Below are 19,202 nucleotides of genomic sequence, written 5' to 3'. Positions count from 1 at the left end.
GCAGCACTGTTAATTCTTCTCCAGTTTCAAATCTGTCAGGGATTCTCAGATGTGTGAACTTCATTTAGGGACAAATAAGAAAAGCAGTCCGATTTTATTTCTTTGTGGCAAAATACATATTACACATTTGTATCAGTTTATACATTTTCTATCAGTATACAGGTGTTTCTTTTTTGTTTATGCTGTTTTCCAGTTCCTTTTAATTACGCTCCTTCAATGGAAATAATATCCCATTAAAACACATTAATTCCGATATTATTAATCGAAAATGTAGGGTACTTTAGGGTAAACCGGTAATAGTAACGTTAAGTCGTATACGATGTGCTGGAGCGGAGTATTGCAGTAGAGGGCGCACTAGCGCCATCTTGCCTTTTGACACCGGAAGTACGTCACCTTCCTCTTCCGCCGCGGCTCCGGCGCCTGAAACACGAGTGTTCATCTTTCTCTCTTTACGCGAGGCGCAGTGTATAAAGTGGACCGACTGGCAACACTTAGCCGAGGAAAATGGTTAGTATATTCCTTAGTGACAGTCTCCTAGGAGCTACATCTTGGCGGGAACAGTGCTTATTCTATTGCAGAGACTGTTAGCTCCATCTTAGCGAGCATATCTAGCTAATGTTAGCTTAGCTTTCCAATCAGCTAACGTTAACAAACCTTAGCTGCATGATGTGGGTGACGCAAGAAGACTCACCGGCCCCCGGCAGCTGCTACAGCTGGCCAGATGTGCCCTTATGGAAAGATAAATGAGTAAAGCTGACACTAGTAGCTGGTTTGTTATCACAGACCACAGCCTCAACATGTTTCCCTATTAAAAACGCCATTACGCTTCACTGAGGGACCTGCTCGGTTGAAGACGTCTAACTCTCGTTGGCTCTAGCAGCTGGAGCTCTTTTCTAAATCGGCCATTGATATGCTGATGTACACTCCTCTCCACAGAAACCCATCCTGCTCCAGGGCCACGAGAGATCCATCACTCAAATCAAGTACAACAGAGAAGGAGACCTGCTCTTCTCTGTAGCTAAAGACACGGTGAGTTGACAGTTATTGAGAGGCCCTGACCCCTGACCCCTGACCCCTGCCCTCATCATATTATCCCCACATGCAGTTTGCTTGCTGTTAACTTCTTCTGGTTTGGTTTGGTATCTGTTCTGTCTCTGTAGGTAACCAACGTGTGGTACTCTGTCAATGGCGAGAGGCTCGGCACCTACAATGGCCACACAGGAGCTGTGTGGTGTGTCGACTGTGACTGTATCCCTTTTCAGAAAGTTCCCTTGTTTATGTTGTTTTATGTCACGTTTTATCTTTATCTAATGTATTGCATGCATACAGTGTCCGGAGCTGTTGCCTCCTTAACATATCCTCCCTCAGGGGACACTAAAAACGTGTTGACGGGATCGGCAGACAACAGCTGTCGACTGTGGGACTGTGAGACCGGTGGGTGGAAACAAGCTGCAGTGCAAGAGACTTTTGTCGGCACAGATTTCAGTGTCTGAAAGTGAAAAAATTCAAGCAGCAGTTTGACATACTATTACGACGACTACTACATCTGTTAAACCGCGTGACTCCGTCCCTCAGGTAAACAGCTGGCGCTGCTCAACACCAACTCTGCTGTCAGAACGTGCGGGTTCGACTTCAGCGGCAACATCATCATGTTCTCCACAGACAAGCAGATGGGTTACCAGTGCTACCTGAACTTCTTTGACCTGAGGGATCCGCAGCAGATTGGTACGTACCACACAATGCACACATGCGTCTTTTATTATGCAGCAGCTTATATTTGTTTACCAGGAAGGTGTTGACCTTTAAAACATGCCAGCCACATCCAGTGTTTGTCTGAGGTTAATCTAAATGTGATTCGAGCTCCAACAATTTGTCGGTTAGTTGTCAACTAATTAATTAATCTGCAACCCTTTTCACAATGATTAATCGTGAGAAAAACCTTTCCAAATTCTCCGATCTAAGATTGACAAATGTGAATATTTTCTGGTTTCTTTAGTCCTCTGTGACGTAAACTGAATATCTTTGGGTTGTGGGAAACAGTGAGGGACATTTTTCACCATTTTCTGGAACAAACAACTTATTGATTAATCAAGAAAACGTTCGACCAATTAATCAATATTGATAACAATTGTTAGTTGCAGCCCTTCATTTGACATTATACTTGTTAAACCACATACTATAAAGCAAGTAACTCGTATGTGGCTCTGTTTCGAACATCAGCAGAGATAGTTGGATATTTTTTATGCAACCTAATGTAAGTTGATTGAAAATCATTCTGTTGCAAATGTTGAATGTATCTTTTTTTTTTTTTTAATGACAAAAGTGAAAACAGCAATATTCTGCTGGAAAACCACTTTCTGAGCGTGAGTATGATGAGTGACTCTGTCCCCCTGTCTGTGCAGAGGACAACCAGCCCTACCTGTCCATACCTTGCAGTGACCACAAGATTACCAGTGCTGTGTGGGGACCTCTGGGAGAGTTTGTTATTGCCGGCCATGAGAACGGAGAGTTCAACCAGTTCAGCGCCAAGGTTAGACACATACTGTCTGTCTGGGAACATATGGGAATGTGATGAGCTGTGTTCATGTGGTACTGGCTGCAGGGTTTAATACTAACAAATGTGATATTGGTTAAGGAGCCCAAAATAATACATGTACTAGAATGGGAAATGCCTTCTTAGTTTGCCAGCAAAGTCTGTCACCCGCTGTAGGTTTTTTAATGGCTGATGCTGAAATTCAGAGAGCAGGGCAGCTAAAGGCTGATATCAAAACAAAGAAAAGTCATGAGTAATTCCATTATTCCATACACATTACAGTCTAATATATGGGAGTTATAGTACACGGCTCAGAAGTACCTTTTTAACCACCATCATTAAACCTACAAGCGGCGCACTGACATCATTCCACAGCAGCCACACTGACAGCATCAGCTGCTGATGAAGCGCAGGCACCGGCCAATGCCAGACAATCGGCTTATAACAAATATATTGCAGTGATTAAGTATATAAAGCATGTAAAGGTGAGCTTTCAGACAAAGATATCCAGCAGCTTGGCTTGAAGAGAAGAATTGCTTTTATTTTCAGTATCTTTAAAGTTGAATGTGGTGCCTGTGTTATTTACGGACAGTCCGGAGAGATCCTGAAGAAAGCCAAGGAGCACACCAAGCAGATCAATGACATCCAGACATCAGTGGATCTCACAATGTTCATCAGTGCCTCCAAGGACAACTCGGCCAAGGTGAGACCCTGGTCTACTCCCCTGGCCCTTTGACATGGCCACAGCTAGACCGCTTGCTACTTAAGTTGTATAAAAGGATTTGGCATGTGTATATATAATCCTTGTTACTGGTGATTTATGTCGTATGTGCTTCCTCTCAGCTGTTTGACTGCGCTTCTATGGATCACATCAAGACTTTCAAGACGGAGAGACCTGTGAACTCCGCTGCCATCTCCCCCATTATGGACCATGTAAGTGAAGGCTCGCACAGTAATGTCCTTTCTAAAAACACGTGTCCTATGACCATGTACAAAGGTTTTCCAGTGAGGGCTTTTTAGGGCTGCTCAATTAATTGAAATATTATTGAAATCGCAGTATGGCCAAGAGGCTGCAATGTCTTTGATAAAGGTAAAATGTGTGCAAACAGCATTATAATGAAATACTGTAGTTCTGTAGAGCAAATTTTGTTCTCCAGATTTAAGAAAACATGTTTGTTTGGTATAGACAAATTTCACATCATGACTTTGGCCTTTTTTTCTCCAGTGAAAGTTAAATTTGTGATGCATAAATGACCATTTCCACACACCAATAATAATCGCAATACGATGCTTTTGCCATATGATGCAGCCCTAGAGATTTGTCAAAGGCAAACTGTATTTCATCACTAACGTTTGACGTGTGTGTGTATGGTGTGTGTCGGATTCAGGTGGTGATGGGCGGTGGACAGGAAGCCATGGAGGTCACCACTACCTCCACCAGGATTGGAAAGTTTGAGGCCAGGTGAGGGGGTGCTCGATCCCACTCCACTGTACTGTGTGTAGTTTGTGACTTTCAGCATTAACCTTTCTTCTCTATCCTCAGGTTCTTCCACGCTGCCTACGAAGAGGAGTTTGGCAGGGTCAAAGGTCATTTCGGCCCAATTAACTGTGTGGCATTCCACCCCGATGGCAAGAGGTAAGAGACAGACATAATTACAGTGCCCTATAATGTAAAGCAGCCTGGTCAAACCTGGGTTGCATGTATCACTGCTAACATGTTTGCTGTCCTGTGCTTATTGTTTACAGTTACAGCAGTGGAGGAGAGGACGGATACACAAGGATTCATTACTTTGACCCACAGTACTTTGACTTTGAACTGGAGGCATAAACAGTCAGGCTCTTCAACCCCACAGCTTCAACTAACATTGCGCTCAGTCCAGTCTGGAAGAAGGAATAACGGACTAAAGTGCATTTACAGCCTTCTTCCCTTCATCTGAACTGATCTGAAGTCAGGGTACAGGTCAGAGTTAGAGAGGTTGAGAATAAATTTGACCTGTATCCTCAGATTACTTTAAATAAAGGGAAAGAGGTCAGAAGAGGCGACTGCAAGAGTGTGGTGTTTTTTTTTAAGTCATTTTTCTAACATCACTTGCAAACTGTGTTGGTGGGATCAGAAGCAGTTTTTGTACCTTGGATCTGCAAAGCTATCACGACTGGACTTTAAAACCCACACTCCCTGATTCCTGAAGTTTATTTAATCTGATTCTACAATAAGTAGGATTTGAGTTGACTGATTTCTGTTGTAAGCCATTCCACCACAAGTCATCATAAAACTACTTAATTCAAGTTGAGTCTGTGTGATCTCTGCAACTGTCAATCATTCAGTGTAATTACATAAACATGTTACCAGAAATAAAACAAGGCTCATACAATGTAATCTTAAAAAATTAATTTCAATGAAAAGGAATTACATCTGTTCTGGTGTAATTGCTATTTTTTCCACTCCCATTTATATATAGGGGACTGATAGGGGCACAGTATTTGATAATGCAGTTCAATACCAAACCAGCCCTCTGGAACACCTGTTAAGATTGTCAACATATTTAACAAAAGGAATATTATGTTTCAGCTTTTCTCTGTTTAAGCAATGAACCCAGGAGGAGAAATGTAAATCAGTTTTCTTTATTTTTTTTATAACAAAGTTATGATAATGCACATTTTCACAAGGATAGAACTCCAAACAACCACATGTAAAGGGCCATTTACCAGCTCACTCCACCTTTATGTATAATGGTACAAAATATGTAAAACAAGTCATTCACTTCCCAACATCCGCCTCTAGAGAGGTCCTCACCCATTCACACTTCAACATACAAACAATGCAGGAAGAAAAATAAAAAACACTGACCAGATATCCATAATGGCTAAAGGGGACTGTGTTTTCATGATTTAAAATAACTTACTGCGCATCGGGGACTTTAATATGTACATGCTAAAGGCGAGATCATTCTACACATGCATTCACTGGTAAATTAACACAGCAAGCCCAACAACAGTTTGCCAAATGCTGGTTATTCTAGCAGTATCATAAATAGATGTTTAAAAACTAACAAAAGCCTTTTTTACATGTGAGTACTAGACTTAGAAATCATCTACGTCTCTGCAGGTATTTTACCGTGAGCCCCACAAAATTGTTTAAATCTGAAACGCCATGATAGGAACAGTAACAGCTTGGTTTTCTTCACATTAAAGCAGACCTGGTTCACACAACAACTGAGAAGGAGGTATGGCATTTGTTTTATACGAAGCTCCAGTTAGGTTGGGTGGGGTTTACACTTTGTCCAACGTCCAATCAACTGGAGCTTCACTGAGCTTGGAAACAAATGCGAATAATACAGTGTAAGCCAGGTTTGCTCATAAGAACACATAATAAAACAGCAATACAAAAAGGGTCCCATCTTCACAGCAGGAGAATTGTGGGAATCAGTGGGGCTTAAGGACATCAGTACAACCATCCATTTCTCCTCGTGCCAAACTTCAAGTCGTCTTCACCTCTTCTTTTGGTCTAAAACAGTAAAAAAAAAAAGTCGGGTCAGTCTTTGTGCAACAACTTTGGACCTAGCAAAGTTGTGCCACACGGAGAAGCTTTTTAACAGACGAGCTTAGTTTTCCACCGGGCGTAGCCGCGGCGCATCCCAGAAGCATCTCCCTGCTCTGTTCTGCAGAGAACAGGCATTTTTTGACGGAAGCTGCTTCAGAGCAGTAAAGACCGTTGGCAGAATGTCTCAGGTAAAAATAGTTTTTTCTTGATTAATGATTCATTTTCAGCCTAATAATACAATATGAGTGTTTAGTAAGTTGTATACCACAATATCGTACATCATCAGTGGCCACCATCATTGTCGTTGTGGTGTGGACTCCATCCACTTGAGTTAGAACGACTTTTAAAACGTTACATTTGTGGTTATTGTTAGATTTAATCTTAATGTAGACCCTCGACTATCCACAGGTTTTTACTATATGAGGTTTTACACTCTGACTTCAGATTTTGAAGGTGCAGGTCTTACCCTGATGTGTCCATCTTTTCTTCCTCCTTCTCCTCCTCTTTCACTTCTAGGGGGCAAAGGAAACAAGTGATTATTACAATGTTTGTCCATCTGCATATACAAATTGGACTTGAAAGTTAAGTCTTACCCTTCTTGTCCTCTCCTTCCTTCTCTTCTTCCTTCTTCACCCGTTTCGCCTTCTTGTGGTTGGCTGCATTCCTGCGGCCTCCTCCCTGCCCCTCCGCCTCATCCTCAGAGTCAGAAAACTCCTCCTCACAGGCTATCCTCTTGTCGTGGGCCCGGACTGAAACACAGAACACACACACCGTCGACAAAGGCACCAGTCAGTAATATCCCTAGTGGATGTGCGTGATCGTTTCCTATGATCCCTTCTAAATCCGCGGCTGCAGAAGTCTCTTACTGGATACGCGTTTGTCGGGGTCCTCCTCATCCTCGTCTCCGCTGTCCGGGTGGGGAGCGTCCTCGGGGATCGCCTGCATCTGGACACCGGGGGCGTGTGGCAGCATCCGGAGGTTTTCAAACAGACGCTGCTTGATCTTCTCCAGGTACTCGTTGGTGTTCTGGTTTGTCATGTTGGACGGGCTGATGTGCAGCTTGAAGTCGGGCCCGAAGTACTCGAAGTAATCGTTGTAGGGCAGCTCGTTGGGGATGGAGCAGTCCAAGGCCACGGCGGTTTCGTAGGTCCAGCAGCGGGCCACGTTGCGAATGGTGTAGCCTCCGCCACCCAGCATCAGCAGGGGCAGGTTGAAACTCTTGATGTACTCCACACATTTGGCGTGGCCTTGAAGAACGCACACATTAAACACGTTCAATTCAATGCTACAGTACTGAAGGACTTTTGAGTTTCGTCTCTGGAAAGTGAGATGTGTTCATACCTTTGATGGTGAGGTTGAAGCAGCCCAGTCGGTCTCCAGAAAGAGAATCAGCTCCACACTGGAGTACAACAGCGCTCGGCTGGTACATCTCCATGACTTTAGCCATGATCTAAAACACACACAAACACACACACACACACACACATTAACGAGCACGCTCACAGAAACAATCTGGTTGTGGTGATTACGTAGTACCTAAACAAAAGCAGACTTACAGGTTTGAAGATGGCTTCGTAAGACTCATCGTCAATGCCGTCTCTAAGTGGGTAATTTACTGCATAGTACTTGCCCTTTCCAGCTCCGATGTCCTGCAACACATTAGAGATATTGTTGAATTACTGCCCGCATACACACAACATACACTGATGATCTTAGGAGGAAAGTGAGAGCAAACTAACCCTCAGGTCTCCGGTGCCGGGGAAGTATTCCCCGTACTTGTGGAAAGAGACAGTCATGACTCTGTCTGTGGTGTAGAAGGCCTCCTCCACTCCGTCACCGTGGTGGATGTCAATGTCGATGTATAACACCCTCTGGTGGTACCTAGAGAGGAGAGAGAATTCAGTTAATGACATCTTAAGAGGCAACCAAGACATGTGACATAGTACGTTACGCATTTATTAAAGGACTGTACGGAGCATGAGCAATAGGAAGCTGACTGCAGTTCACATAGCAGCCACGAGTGTCACTATGACCAACTGTTTTCTGAAAGTTAGATAAACAACCTTGAAAAAGGAATAAACGCTGCAAAGAAGAGGACGATGGCAGCAATCTAGTGTTTGCTTCCAAAAGAAGAGAAAGCTGACAGATGTGGCGAAGAGGCAAGATGGGTGAACGCAGAAAGAAGGCGGCCGCTTACTTGAGCAGCTCCAGGATGGCCAGGACGATGTCGTTGACGTAGCAGAAACCAGAGGCCTCGGACTTCTTGGCGTGGTGGAGTCCGCCGGCCCAGTTGATGGCGATGTCTGTCTGCTGCTTGTTCAGCTTCAATGCCCCAGCTGGAGGACAGAACGAACAGTCAAATTACAATACCACTTTAATGGACGTTGGGCTTTTGATCTGAGGTCATTTATAAATGTTCAGATATAAATATTAGTATTGTTTACTACAGTTTCATACACTCTTCTATGACATAACTGAAGGATTATGGGAAGTGTGACTGGAATAACATACCGACAGATCCACCCGTTGAGAGCTGGCAGAACTCAAAAAGACCATCAAACACTGGACAATCCTCTCCGACGTTGACTGTGAGAAAAGGAAGAACAGATTGAACACATGTGGACAGGAAGAATAATTCAGCCTCCACTGGAAGATGGCGGATACTCACATCTCTGCATCTGTTTGCTATACTCAGACATGTTGTCTGGTCGGATGGACCTCAGGAACTTAATGTAGTCGTCACTGTGGTATTTTGTCATCTCTTCGCCGCTGGCTTTGTGTGGTCTCTGGAAACAGACGGGAAGGTCACGAGGAAGAAAGTTACAAAAGACACTTTTTAGTCCGTCTGAACACAGCCTGATTGTTATCCTTACTGTCTTGGACTGGTAAGTTTCATCCACTTACATATGTAAAGGCTACCTGAATACTCTAACACCAATTCATTTAAATGTTTGCTGGTCAGGTCGAGCCAAGCAAATATGAAAAATAGTTCTATGACAGTCAGAAATGAACAAACGGCCAACACTTTGAATTTATGTTCATTTGTAATTACATTGCATTATTATAAGACTGTACTAATTAGACCCCAAACTGAGCTTTATCACACACAGACTTTCCTGTATGGAATGATTCATGGTGAATGTGTGTACCATTTCTGATTACTAACCAATAACTACCATGTCCATTACCGTTGCCAATTAAGTGCTTATTTTGGAAGTTGTAGAGCACACTGACCACAGTCCAGTGGATTACTTTAAGACTCTCTCATGGTGTCATTTTCTCTTGAGGAAGCTTAACGACACATGGACGTATGGATGGGTGTTGGGTGTTTGTGCGGGCTCATACAACTCACATAGATCTCCATTTTCCTGTACAGTCCATAGTTGAGAAGGAGGTTGTGTGTCATGCGGATCCTGTGGGGTTTCATGGGATGACCCTGGCCATAGTAGTAGTTCCCCACATCCCCTTGGAAAGAAACGATTTTGAATAAGTTCACATTACAAAATTCAAGTTTCCACGATGAAGACTGACAGAGATGATCAACTTGCCAGGACTGTATCTTTATTTATTATATGCTACCTGACCTATATGTTCGACAGCATATATTACATTAAAGACATTAGTAGTACCGACAGAAAACACATTTAATAAAAGCGTTTACGCAGCTAACTCGCCCAACTTGTAATTTCACTTTCATATGTAGCATTTTTTAAGTATGTATGTATGCATAACAGAAAAGGGTAAAGCACTACAATTAAACGTCACTTATTTGCAGGAAGATGTGTCGATAAATAGTCAAACTGGCAGGGAGCACGGGTCCCCACTTCTCGGAAGTTGGTATCAAGTTGGGGAACACTGATGTGATTAGCTTCATGCTCCTTTATGTTCCCACAATGACACAAAGCCCCATTCAATAAAATGTCTTAATACAAGAACGAAACGTGTCTGGTTATTTGAAACCCTCAAACTGAGAAGAACACTGGACGACACAATGCATGCAGCTTCAAGCTACCAGCTAGCTAAGCATACCATAGAGCTAACACAGGCTAGGCTAGTTAGCCAATCCAGCGAGCGAGCTAGCGTTAGCACGCTACACCGGCTAGCTGGCTAACATGGTGCTGCTTTAATAAAATACATGTGAAACGGTCTGAAGCTCCGCGCGCCGTGAGGGCCCCTCAACCACTGCGAAACGGGGGTGCACAAGTTGTATATTTACCGTCATAGTAATAGCAAACTTTTTTCTTTGTTCCTTGAGACAGCGCCATTTTACACCAATTCAACACTGTTTCGTGCCCACCGGTTCCTCTTTTGCAGCAGGGAGCTCGCGTCGAGCTCTCCTCAACCAATCACAGAAGCTCCACCGCCCGACTGGGAGGCGCCGGTATTACAAACCAAGGACCGCCGAGGTTGCGGCTACTACCAGACAGTGTCTAGACAGGTGCTGCTAGAGGTGAGTGGAATAGCTGCAGGTAACTCTGTAATGTCCACAAACTGATCTTCAGGTATTCACACAATCAGTTGATGGCATATATAAGCAACTTATTTTGTCTTCCCTCCCTCTGCTGGGAGGTAACAACGGTTCAGTGACTGTGGTTAGAGATGTGTAAGGACATGGGGGTATTAAACTTCTATATATACTGTCATTGGTATAAAAGCAAGGTTCTTAGAAGACCCCACTTCCACTGCTTGTGAATGCTGCAGGTCCATCCTGTAATTCTACTCTGCTACCACATCAGTAACACCACCATTTTATTAATTAACCTTTTTATTTATTTATTTTTTCATTTTATTATTGATTTAGTGATCAGTGGCCTGCCTCAGTTTACATTTTGTCATACCTTAAATAAATATCTTATGTCATAAACCTTTATGTCAGCCTTAAAAGGTTAATATAGTGGGTTTGGATGGGTTTTTTTTTTACATATTCTCTCACTCTTTATATTATATTAGTTTATAGTGGCTCCTTTTCATTGCCTCTATTTTTTTTTATCTTCTTATCTTTATTTATATTTTTTCTATTGTGATATTCTGATTCTGATATACATGTATCTAAGCTTGGAACTTGTATTGGTAATTAAAATCTTTAAGCTGCCCAACTACTTATGCTGTTTGCCTCCATTGTTTCTTAAATATATAACTTATAATAACTGCAACAGAACAACAAGAAGCCATGTCCACTTCAGGTGTAGACCTTTTAAAGCACAAAATACCACATTCTTTTCTTAGTGTGTTTTTTTTTTTTGACAAAATATTTCTACATTAATGATCTCATTAGTTTATTTGACAGGGACACATTTCATCATTTGTCCCTGGCCAGATGTATCTAATGTAGGTCATGTATTTCATTAGCTTATTAACAAGTACTGGAACAGATTGGGAAACAGGACAATAGGCGACCAGCTTCATGGCATTCCACGTAATGGCCAGCAGGTGTCAGTGTAAGCTCACTTGTGTTTGACTGTAGCCTCCAAATCTCTGCAGACCCTGTCACTGCTGAATGAGAAATGCTGCACCCCTGAGCTGATCAGTCACAGAATCTCATGTATAGTACTATGCAGTGCAAACAAAACAACGCTATATGGAGTAAACAGCACTGGTATACCAAAGCAAAGGAACCCCTTGTGGAGCAGCCATTCATTATTTACAGCTTACTGTACCTGCTGCCAGCGCACGGTGTAAAGACGTGTAGAAGATTTACACCGTTTACGTATGAGTCCTTGTGATTTCACTTGGTATTTAAAGACTCTTATTATAAAATAAAGGTGCTGATTGGTTAACTAACCGACTGCTCCGAGAGGCAGAGAGCTGTATCAACGTGGAGCTGCAGCTTTGTTTAAATAATTCATAAATGTTTGAAGGCTGGGTCCAAATGTAGCTTTGATCTCAACTCCATCATTTCACCATGTGAACTAGGTCAGTTCAGCCAGAGCAGGACTGCTGTGTTCAGCTCGCCACGTTCACGAGGACACTCGCCTCTTTCCGATGGGAGGAATACTGTAGATGTGAAGGCTGAGGGAGGGGGTAGCAGAGGTAATGGTGCTGATCTCAGGGCCATAAGACTAATAGAGGGCCAGGGGTCACTGAAGACAACATGATAGTGGTGGTGTGTTCAATTACCTCCTGACCAATCAGCTACAAACATGCAGGCGTTTCATGGAGAATCACAGAATGAGACATCTGTAAGGAGTGTCACATGGAATCATTTGACACATAATCTCAAGTCAGTTAAAATACTGGGCTTTTGCCTTTATAGTCTGTGGTGGATCATTGTTTTTGTTGCAAATGTTTTTTCCTCTTTTAGTACGGCTGAACAGTTCATCTAAATTTGATCAAAATTGCAATATGATCAAGTGCAATAACCAAATAGCGAGTGCTACGATAGTCCTGAGTGCTGTAGTGCTGCAGAGAGGCTCTGGCCTACAAGTCGTGTTCTCCAGATGTAAGAAGAACATGTTTGTTTGTTACAGACTACAACAAATGTCACATCATAATGATTTGAATTGTTTTTTCAGTGAAAATGAGAATTGTGATGCACAAAAAAGCATTCCCACTAATCGTGAATCATATCATAATTGTAATATCTGTCAAAATAATATGTAATATGATTAATTTATTTATTTTACCATTTCAAAGCAGGGCCAAAGTGAGTGCCAATCCAACAAGAGCTAATAATTACAAGTATGAGTGCAATAAAACTTTATTGACTTCAAAATTTAGCCTATTCCAATTTGCTGGCTTGCAGCTGGTATCAGTAAAGCATTAATACCTTTTATTATCCCCACTGGAATATACAGCTGTCCTACCATGTACTGTAGCCAGCTGGGGGTCAATTATTTGCTAATATCACATCTCTTGTTAAGATGACAGGCATATATTAAAGCAAAACTATGTAACGTGTGCTGAATAACAGCTACCATTATGCGATAGCAGTAAATGCTCAAATGTAGAGTGACAGTCCCACAAGTAGACAACTGACCTCCGTAATGTCAGTTAAATAACAAAATCTAGCTAAAGTTTGCTATGATTAGCCACCATAAGCTACTGGTCATACCAGACCAAGACAGACTGAATCAGTAAAAACCCCCAGGAGCGTGCTCAACTGAGAAAGGGCGTATTTTATGGATTTTGAATTCAACCTTTAATTTGTAAAAATAAGAATGTGTTATTTCATGTTTCGGAAGAGCCACAGTCCTGTTTTAAATTGGGGTTTGAGACCAAACATGGAGGGAAATGGTGTGGCTTTCTCTTTATACTTCTACTGATGGAACATCAGCCCAGATAGCTTACCTGGTAGAACTGGTGCCCCATGAGGCCCTGGTACATTGGTTCCAACCTATGGCCCTTTGCTGTGCATCATCCCCTCCCTCTCTCCCCCCTCCCTGCTACTCCTCTGCTGTCACTAGCCCCCCTTTTTCTCCCCCAATTGTTGCAATGATTGGATAAATCTGAGTGATAAAATTGATATTGAATTGTAATGTATGATGCAAATAAGCATAAAGACACATCAATGGGCAGGTAACCAACATTTATTTACCATTATCAACTTTACAGTAAAACCAGTAACATCTGTCAACATTAGCAAAATAAAGAACAGAAATCAATCCAATGTATTTACAGAGACAAAGCTGATTCAGGCTCACACACGACAGATAAACAACTCTGCTTCATATCAAACCGCAACAGTGAACATAGCAAGCTTAAGTGTTCTTTTTTCATAGTAAGGTAAAAATCAAAGTTGTCTATTTTTTTTTTTCTTTAAACAAACAAGTAATAGCTTCTCTGAATCTTTAAGATGGTTCTCTATTATACACCACAAAATACTTCAAATTTGGGTTAAAATATAGTAATGTAAAAAGTTGGCGAGTCTCTTAATTTTCTGATTTCTTTTTTTTTTCTATATTCAACAGTCATTTCAAGTGGTGGTGGTGTCCTAGTATCTTATCTAGCTTCATTCCTTCGGCAAGGAGGCATCTTGATCTGCACATTTTTAGGGAAGCGATGCTTTGACTCCATCCATCCTTCATCCGTCTATACTTCATGGTGTCATTAGCTCGCGTTCTAGCCATTAAAATCCATTTTCCACATAGCGACCAACCCACAGCCTAAAACTCAGTCCAGGTCCACACGTCAAGCAGTAACCAGGGAAGTGATCTAGTGAATCTAGTCTGTCGTCTTGTTATCATGACGAAAAGTGGCACGTCAAAGGAGTCTCTCACATACATGTGTATATATTTACATATACATATATCCATATACATATGTATACATATACACATATATATATAAATATATATATATACTCTTAAATTTTCTCTCTCTTTCTTGAAAAACAGTTCACCCAGTTCATTGTGAGCTAAAGGTACAATCACTCTTTCTTTTCAGAGGGAGCGGGGGTCGAGCTGCTCTCCTCTGTTGGTTTCGTGGCCTCGGGGGCCGGAGCAGCTGCCTCCTTGGCCTCCTCCTTGGGGGCCTCCTCTTTAGCCGGCACCTCCTCTGCCTTTGGGGCTTCAGCCGCAGCGACGGCCTCCTCCTTCACCTCCTCCTTCTTCTCTTCCTCTGCAGGAGCAGCAGCTCCGTTCTCGGCGGGCTTCTCCTCAGCAGGGGCAGCGGCGGCCGCCGCTTCCTCTTTGACAGCCTCGCTCTTCTTGCTCTTCTTCAGATTCAGTTTGAAGTTGAAGGACTTCTTCAGGGAGAACTTCTTCTTCTTCTTCTTGGGGGTCTCCTTGGCAGCAGCCTCGCCCTCAGGTTTGGCTGCTTCTCCATCTGCAGCAGGCGCCGGCTCAATAGCGTCGCCTCCTGCACCGGCTTCAGGCTCCTTGGCTGCCTCAGCCGAGCCGTTGGTGGCGGCAGCGTCCCCATCGGGCTTTGTAGAGACATCACCATTGGTTTTCACATGTCCATTCTCCTGAAAAAACAGGTTGGCACAAAATAAGTCATCTGCTTCTAAAGCTTCAAATTCTGAAGCAGAAAATCATGTTTTTTTTTTACATAAACTCTCTGCACATTATGAAACACAAAGGGGGCATATTTTAAATGTGCATCACTCGTTTCTTTTCAGAGCATCGTCGTGCTCATCAATTAACCACCGTGTCGCCGGCTCAGAGGCGACGCCTTGCAGTATCCTAATCAGGCGATAGGCGGCGGTAGCGCATCGCACACCGCCTTGGGTACCAGACAGACGTCGGCTCAACAAAGACTGGAGATCATCGATGGAAGAATGAAAACACTTCCAGTTGACGGGGTTTTTTTGTTTTTTTTTCACCCAAACAACAGTCTAAAAATGTAATTGCTCATTTAATACAATAAATACGAAAGTAATGTCATTTTTTTTGTCACTTAATAAGTGTAATTAACATATAATATTGATTTTCATTCATGATAATCCAATAAGAGTCGAAAGTATCTCATGTATGAATATGACTCATCCTGCTTATATCAAATACAGGAAAGTCCCGGTTTGTAAAATAGGTGTCCAGACGACAGCTCGTGTTTTACAAAGGGAGGAGTAGTAGACTGCCTACGTGCGCTCGAGCTGCCCCCCTCCCCCTTTGAGCCTGCCACTGTCAAACACGTTGTGCGGATTTCGGGTTAGACCTCAGTGACAAACACACACTTGCTTTATGTTTGAACTCACCTCGTCAACCGAGATAAATAACAACAACAACAGCTCATTTTGTAGTTTTTTGTTGTTGTTTTTTTTTTTTTTGGGGGGGGGGGGCTCTGTGACCAACCCCTCAGCAGCAGACACCGATGCTAAAAGCCCCACCTGACTTGCCCCAAAAATGTCCTCACGTTCAAGTTTTACCCATTCGCCGTCGACTAAATGTTGTCAAACTACTGTTTTCGTGTGAGAAATTCAACTTGTATCAACGTCCACTCATTGTATAGTGAGAGATAAAGAGGAACAGCGGGCGGGCTGTGTGAAATTACCTGTCCGTTGGTTTTGACAGCCGCAGCATCGGCGGCAGCAGCGTTTCCCTCCGCGGCCACATCTCCCTTGGATGACTGGGATCCCATTGTCTTCGGTGAGTTAATGTGTCTTGTAAAGCAAATTAAAAAGAAAAACTAAAAAAGAGTGGTTTTGAAGTTAATCCAACCCCAGGGTGAGTTACGTATCCAGCGGTGAAACGATGAAAAGTGTATTTCTTTTCTCTTCAAACGGCAGCTACTTCCCGTCGGTTGCTCCTGTGGTCAGACTTATCACCCCGGTAGAGAGAGACCCTCTAAACTCAACACTGGTTGAACGCAACGCTTCAACATACAGCAGGTTCAAGGCGCCACCCGTGGGCGGGACCTGCTGAGGTCTGACCAATCGCTGTGCAGTCTAAGGGCAAGTCTAGCCAGCTCTGGCCAATCACCCCTGACTCCCTAATTGTCCCCGCCCCTTCAGAGGACCCCCAGCAATGAAAGCAATTGAGTTCAACTGAATCTAGTGTTTTTATAGTGCTAAAGTATAAAACCACACTGACAAGGTATCAAAATTAAACATGAACATGTTTTACATGAAATCCGTTTCTCTATGGCATCTGTGTGTCTGTCACTGTATGTGTGATGTGTTACTTCTGTTCTTATGATGAGTATTCAGTCAAGGTTGAGGAATATCTACCAAACTCAGGATATCTTAATAAGGCAAGAATGACTAAGAAGACTAATTAATTGTTAATTATTACAGCAGTGGCAGGTACAGCTTGCCCCTCTACAGGCTTGAGTATAAGTACACATAGAAGTTGGTGTAAAACATTACAAATCTGTAATAGAACTGAATGAATAGTTTTAGATCTAGGTCTATTAACTCTGTCAACTGTAGCAATCTACTTACACAGCATCCAGGTTGACTTATACCTTGTTCTGTAGATTGTTTTCTAGATTAATTTAGACTATAACATGTCAGAAATGTATTTGTAACCCAAGAATTGTACATTTACTCTCACTGAAGACTAAGAGAATCATCAGCTTCTCTTTTTTTCTTGGCTTTAAAATCTCATAAATGAAAAATCAATGATCAAAAACAGTGCAGATTCATTTTCTGTTGATCAACTAACCGTTGAATCACCTGATGGTTTCAGTTCAAGTTCCATCTGATCTCAGTTCATGGCATGAGGTAATGCACTCCACTGTGACAGTTTCACTTTTGAGTATGTCTCCAGTCAGCAGGGAAGTTTCTGAGTCAGTCTCCTTTGGTTTTAGTATTACTAAAGATGCCCACGGTTACACGTTTTAAATCCCAATCTGATTTAACACCTGGAGTTTCAGTAAAACCTATCACCATTATGAATGATTACATAAGCAACATGTTTTCATATAGCAAATGTTGATATTTAAAAAAGAAAAAAATCTCAAGAAACAGAACACATGCAACCATTTTTATGAGCTGTTGCAAGCCTGTTAGCATCGCAATGATCGAAATAAGTGAATCAAAATGGTCATGAGATGGTGGTCGCGGTCTGTTAGAAATAACTGCGAAACAGGACACGAATTGTGACTAAATGTACAGGTGAAAGGTTCAGTAAGAGATCACAAATCTGGATTTTAAAATGCATGTTGTTGAAGAGTGTCTTCCTTGTCTCTGCAGGCACATCCTTCCCCTCTCTGTCTATCTGTCGCCGCCAGTAGGAGCAGCTGAACAGTCAAATGGACCTACTTTTGTCATACAATGGTGAATGAGGGTTTAATCTATTGTTCAGTGTTGTGCTCTCATGTGGACACATTGTTTTGGTGATCTGACCTTAGAACAGTATCAGCGTTGGGACTAATAGCATGTCACGCTGTCTCCTCATGGCTCCATGACTAGATTTTTTGTTCACTTCCGCTTGTCAACAACATACCAGGAGCAAAATATGTCAATGTGATGATCATGCACATTCTAAACATTTTCTCCCACACACATTCCTCGCAACAGCTGTTAACACAACGCTAAATCGGTTATGGGAGGAAAATACTTCAGTGTTCAATGGCACAAATGATCTTTACTGCGACCAATCAGCCTAATTGATTTTGCAAGACTTGGGAACATTGGAATGCGTGTCAGCAGCCTGTCTTGATGCTAGATCCACCAGCTCTCCACTTCACATCGTGTAAGTTAATCAAGTTCATCTGAATCAGTACAACAGAAAAGAAGTAACTCTTGCATCCTAGCCACATTCTATCTTTTTTTAAGCGTTTGCAATGCATCTAAGACAGCTATGCGGGTATTTCACAGCCCATTTTATTAATGTGGTAACTACCACTTTATATAAATGCCATTTTCATGTCACTGTATTGATGGAAGTTCTCTTTTGGATTTTGTTCACATCCATAGGCCAGTAAAGGTCAGTAAAGGTAATTATAGTTAAATAAATCTGAACTAAAAACGGAGGTGTGAAAGAACATGTTAGTTAACTGAAATACAAAGAAAAACTAGACTTTAGAAAAGTGAGTCAATTACCATCACAAAGTGTTCATTTTGTAGGCTAATACCTATTCTGAACTTGTTGAATCTTGCTCCTGACAAATACCCCACATATTCTTATTAAAAAAAACTGAAACAAGCAAAGCCTCTCTGGAACCTAACTGGAATGAAAGTGAATTGAAAACAAAAGTTAAAAGAAAAAGGAAATGAAAATAAAAGTTATGAAAAATAGAAAATGATAGTAACTCTGACAGTAGTAGTAAGTGGACAAATGAACAATGAAAGGGAAAACCTGAACATAACACTCATTTGTGATTGTGAACATCTCATACAAAGCCATTGACTAGGGGTGTAAGAAAAAACGATTTGAATCGGAAAATCGATTTTCTTGATCTAAAAAGATGGCGAGTGGCATCGGTACACGGACTAATAAATCGGTCTTAATGTAGCTTGAACCGGGCCGACTGGCCCGATTAAAAAGTTATAAATCGGTTTTATGCCTGCTGAAAACTGCATCTCTCTCTGACCGTCTCTCGGGCTCCCTCCCTTAAAACTCTGGCGAGACTTGTCGCCAGTTACGTCAGATAGCGCTGTGGAGTTTGTGGGAGGAAAGTTTAAAAAATGTGCTGACTCGGGCAGGATTCACAACGCTCCGGCAAGTTTAAAGTCTAAAGTGGTGGAAGAATTCTGATTTTATTTGAAGAATGGAGTACTGGATAAAAGCCGTCGCTATATGCCAA

General features: G+C 42.2%; 3 protein-coding genes across 3 annotated transcripts; 1 reads left to right on the top strand and 2 right to left on the bottom strand.

Annotated features, from left to right (window-relative positions):
* Positions 1-349: 349 nt before the first annotated feature.
* Positions 350-4,819, top strand: eif3i (eukaryotic translation initiation factor 3, subunit I). The gene is made up of 11 exons (XM_035681303.1): positions 350-507; positions 937-1,029; positions 1,161-1,248; positions 1,369-1,434; positions 1,576-1,725; positions 2,403-2,530; positions 3,126-3,236; positions 3,377-3,466; positions 3,922-3,995; positions 4,077-4,169; positions 4,280-4,819. The coding sequence occupies exons 1-11, from the start codon at positions 505-507 to the stop codon at positions 4,359-4,361; spliced, it is 978 nt and encodes a 325-aa protein (XP_035537196.1). The 5' UTR covers positions 350-504; the 3' UTR covers positions 4,362-4,819.
* Positions 4,820-5,139: 320 nt separating this feature from the next.
* LOC118342686 (probable histone deacetylase 1-B) lies at positions 5,140-10,443 on the bottom strand. The gene is made up of 12 exons (XM_035681302.1): positions 10,291-10,443; positions 9,427-9,539; positions 8,743-8,860; positions 8,586-8,660; positions 8,272-8,410; positions 7,814-7,955; positions 7,631-7,723; positions 7,416-7,524; positions 6,941-7,321; positions 6,668-6,823; positions 6,541-6,586; positions 5,140-6,038 (listed from the first exon to the last, which is right to left on the bottom strand). Exons 1-12 carry the CDS (start codon positions 10,337-10,339, stop codon positions 6,011-6,013), a joined length of 1,449 nt encoding a protein of 482 aa, XP_035537195.1. The 5' UTR covers positions 10,340-10,443; the 3' UTR covers positions 5,140-6,010.
* A 3,139-nt stretch (positions 10,444-13,582) lies between these two features.
* Positions 13,583-16,322, bottom strand: marcksl1b (MARCKS-like 1b). The gene is made up of 2 exons (XM_035681849.1): positions 16,005-16,322; positions 13,583-14,979 (listed from the first exon to the last, which is right to left on the bottom strand). The coding sequence occupies exons 1-2, from the start codon at positions 16,089-16,091 to the stop codon at positions 14,440-14,442; spliced, it is 627 nt and encodes a 208-aa protein (XP_035537742.1). The 5' UTR covers positions 16,092-16,322; the 3' UTR covers positions 13,583-14,439.
* Between the last annotated feature and the right edge of the window lie 2,880 nt (positions 16,323-19,202).

This window comes from Morone saxatilis, unplaced genomic scaffold (genome assembly GCF_004916995.1).
Source record: "Morone saxatilis isolate NCDOM2014 unplaced genomic scaffold, NCSU_SB_2.0 Contig9, whole genome shotgun sequence".
NCBI classification, from domain to species: domain Eukaryota; kingdom Metazoa; phylum Chordata; class Actinopteri; family Moronidae; genus Morone; species Morone saxatilis.
Note: the sequence above shows the minus strand (reverse complement) of the source record. Positions and strands in the feature narration are given on the sequence as shown.

What these genes read in the sequence shown, in the direction of transcription:
- LOC118342686 (XM_035681302.1), bottom strand. Translation starts at nt 10,339, where the DNA reads ATGGCGCTGTCTCAAGGAACAAAGAAAAAAGTTTGCTATTACTATGAC. An exon ending in GCCATCCTGGAGCTGCTCAA is followed by an intron (nt 7,956 to 8,271) that starts GTAAGCGGCCGC and finishes TCTCCTCTCTAG; the next exon opens with GTACCACCAGAGGGTGTTAT. An exon ending in ACGAAGCCATCTTCAAACCT is followed by an intron (nt 7,525 to 7,630) that starts GTAAGTCTGCTT and finishes TGTGTGTTTTAG; the next exon opens with ATCATGGCTAAAGTCATGGA.
- eif3i (XM_035681303.1), top strand. An exon ending in TCTCTGTAGCTAAAGACACG is followed by an intron (nt 1,030 to 1,160) that starts GTGAGTTGACAG and finishes CTGTCTCTGTAG; the next exon opens with GTAACCAACGTGTGGTACTC. An exon ending in TCAACCAGTTCAGCGCCAAG is followed by an intron (nt 2,531 to 3,125) that starts GTTAGACACATA and finishes ATTTACGGACAG; the next exon opens with TCCGGAGAGATCCTGAAGAA.
- marcksl1b (XM_035681849.1), bottom strand. Translation starts at nt 16,091, where the DNA reads ATGGGATCCCAGTCATCCAAGGGAGATGTGGCCGCGGAGGGAAACGCT. An exon ending in CTGTCAAAACCAACGGACAG is followed by an intron (nt 14,980 to 16,004) that starts GTAATTTCACAC and finishes CTGTTTTTTCAG; the next exon opens with GAGAATGGACATGTGAAAAC.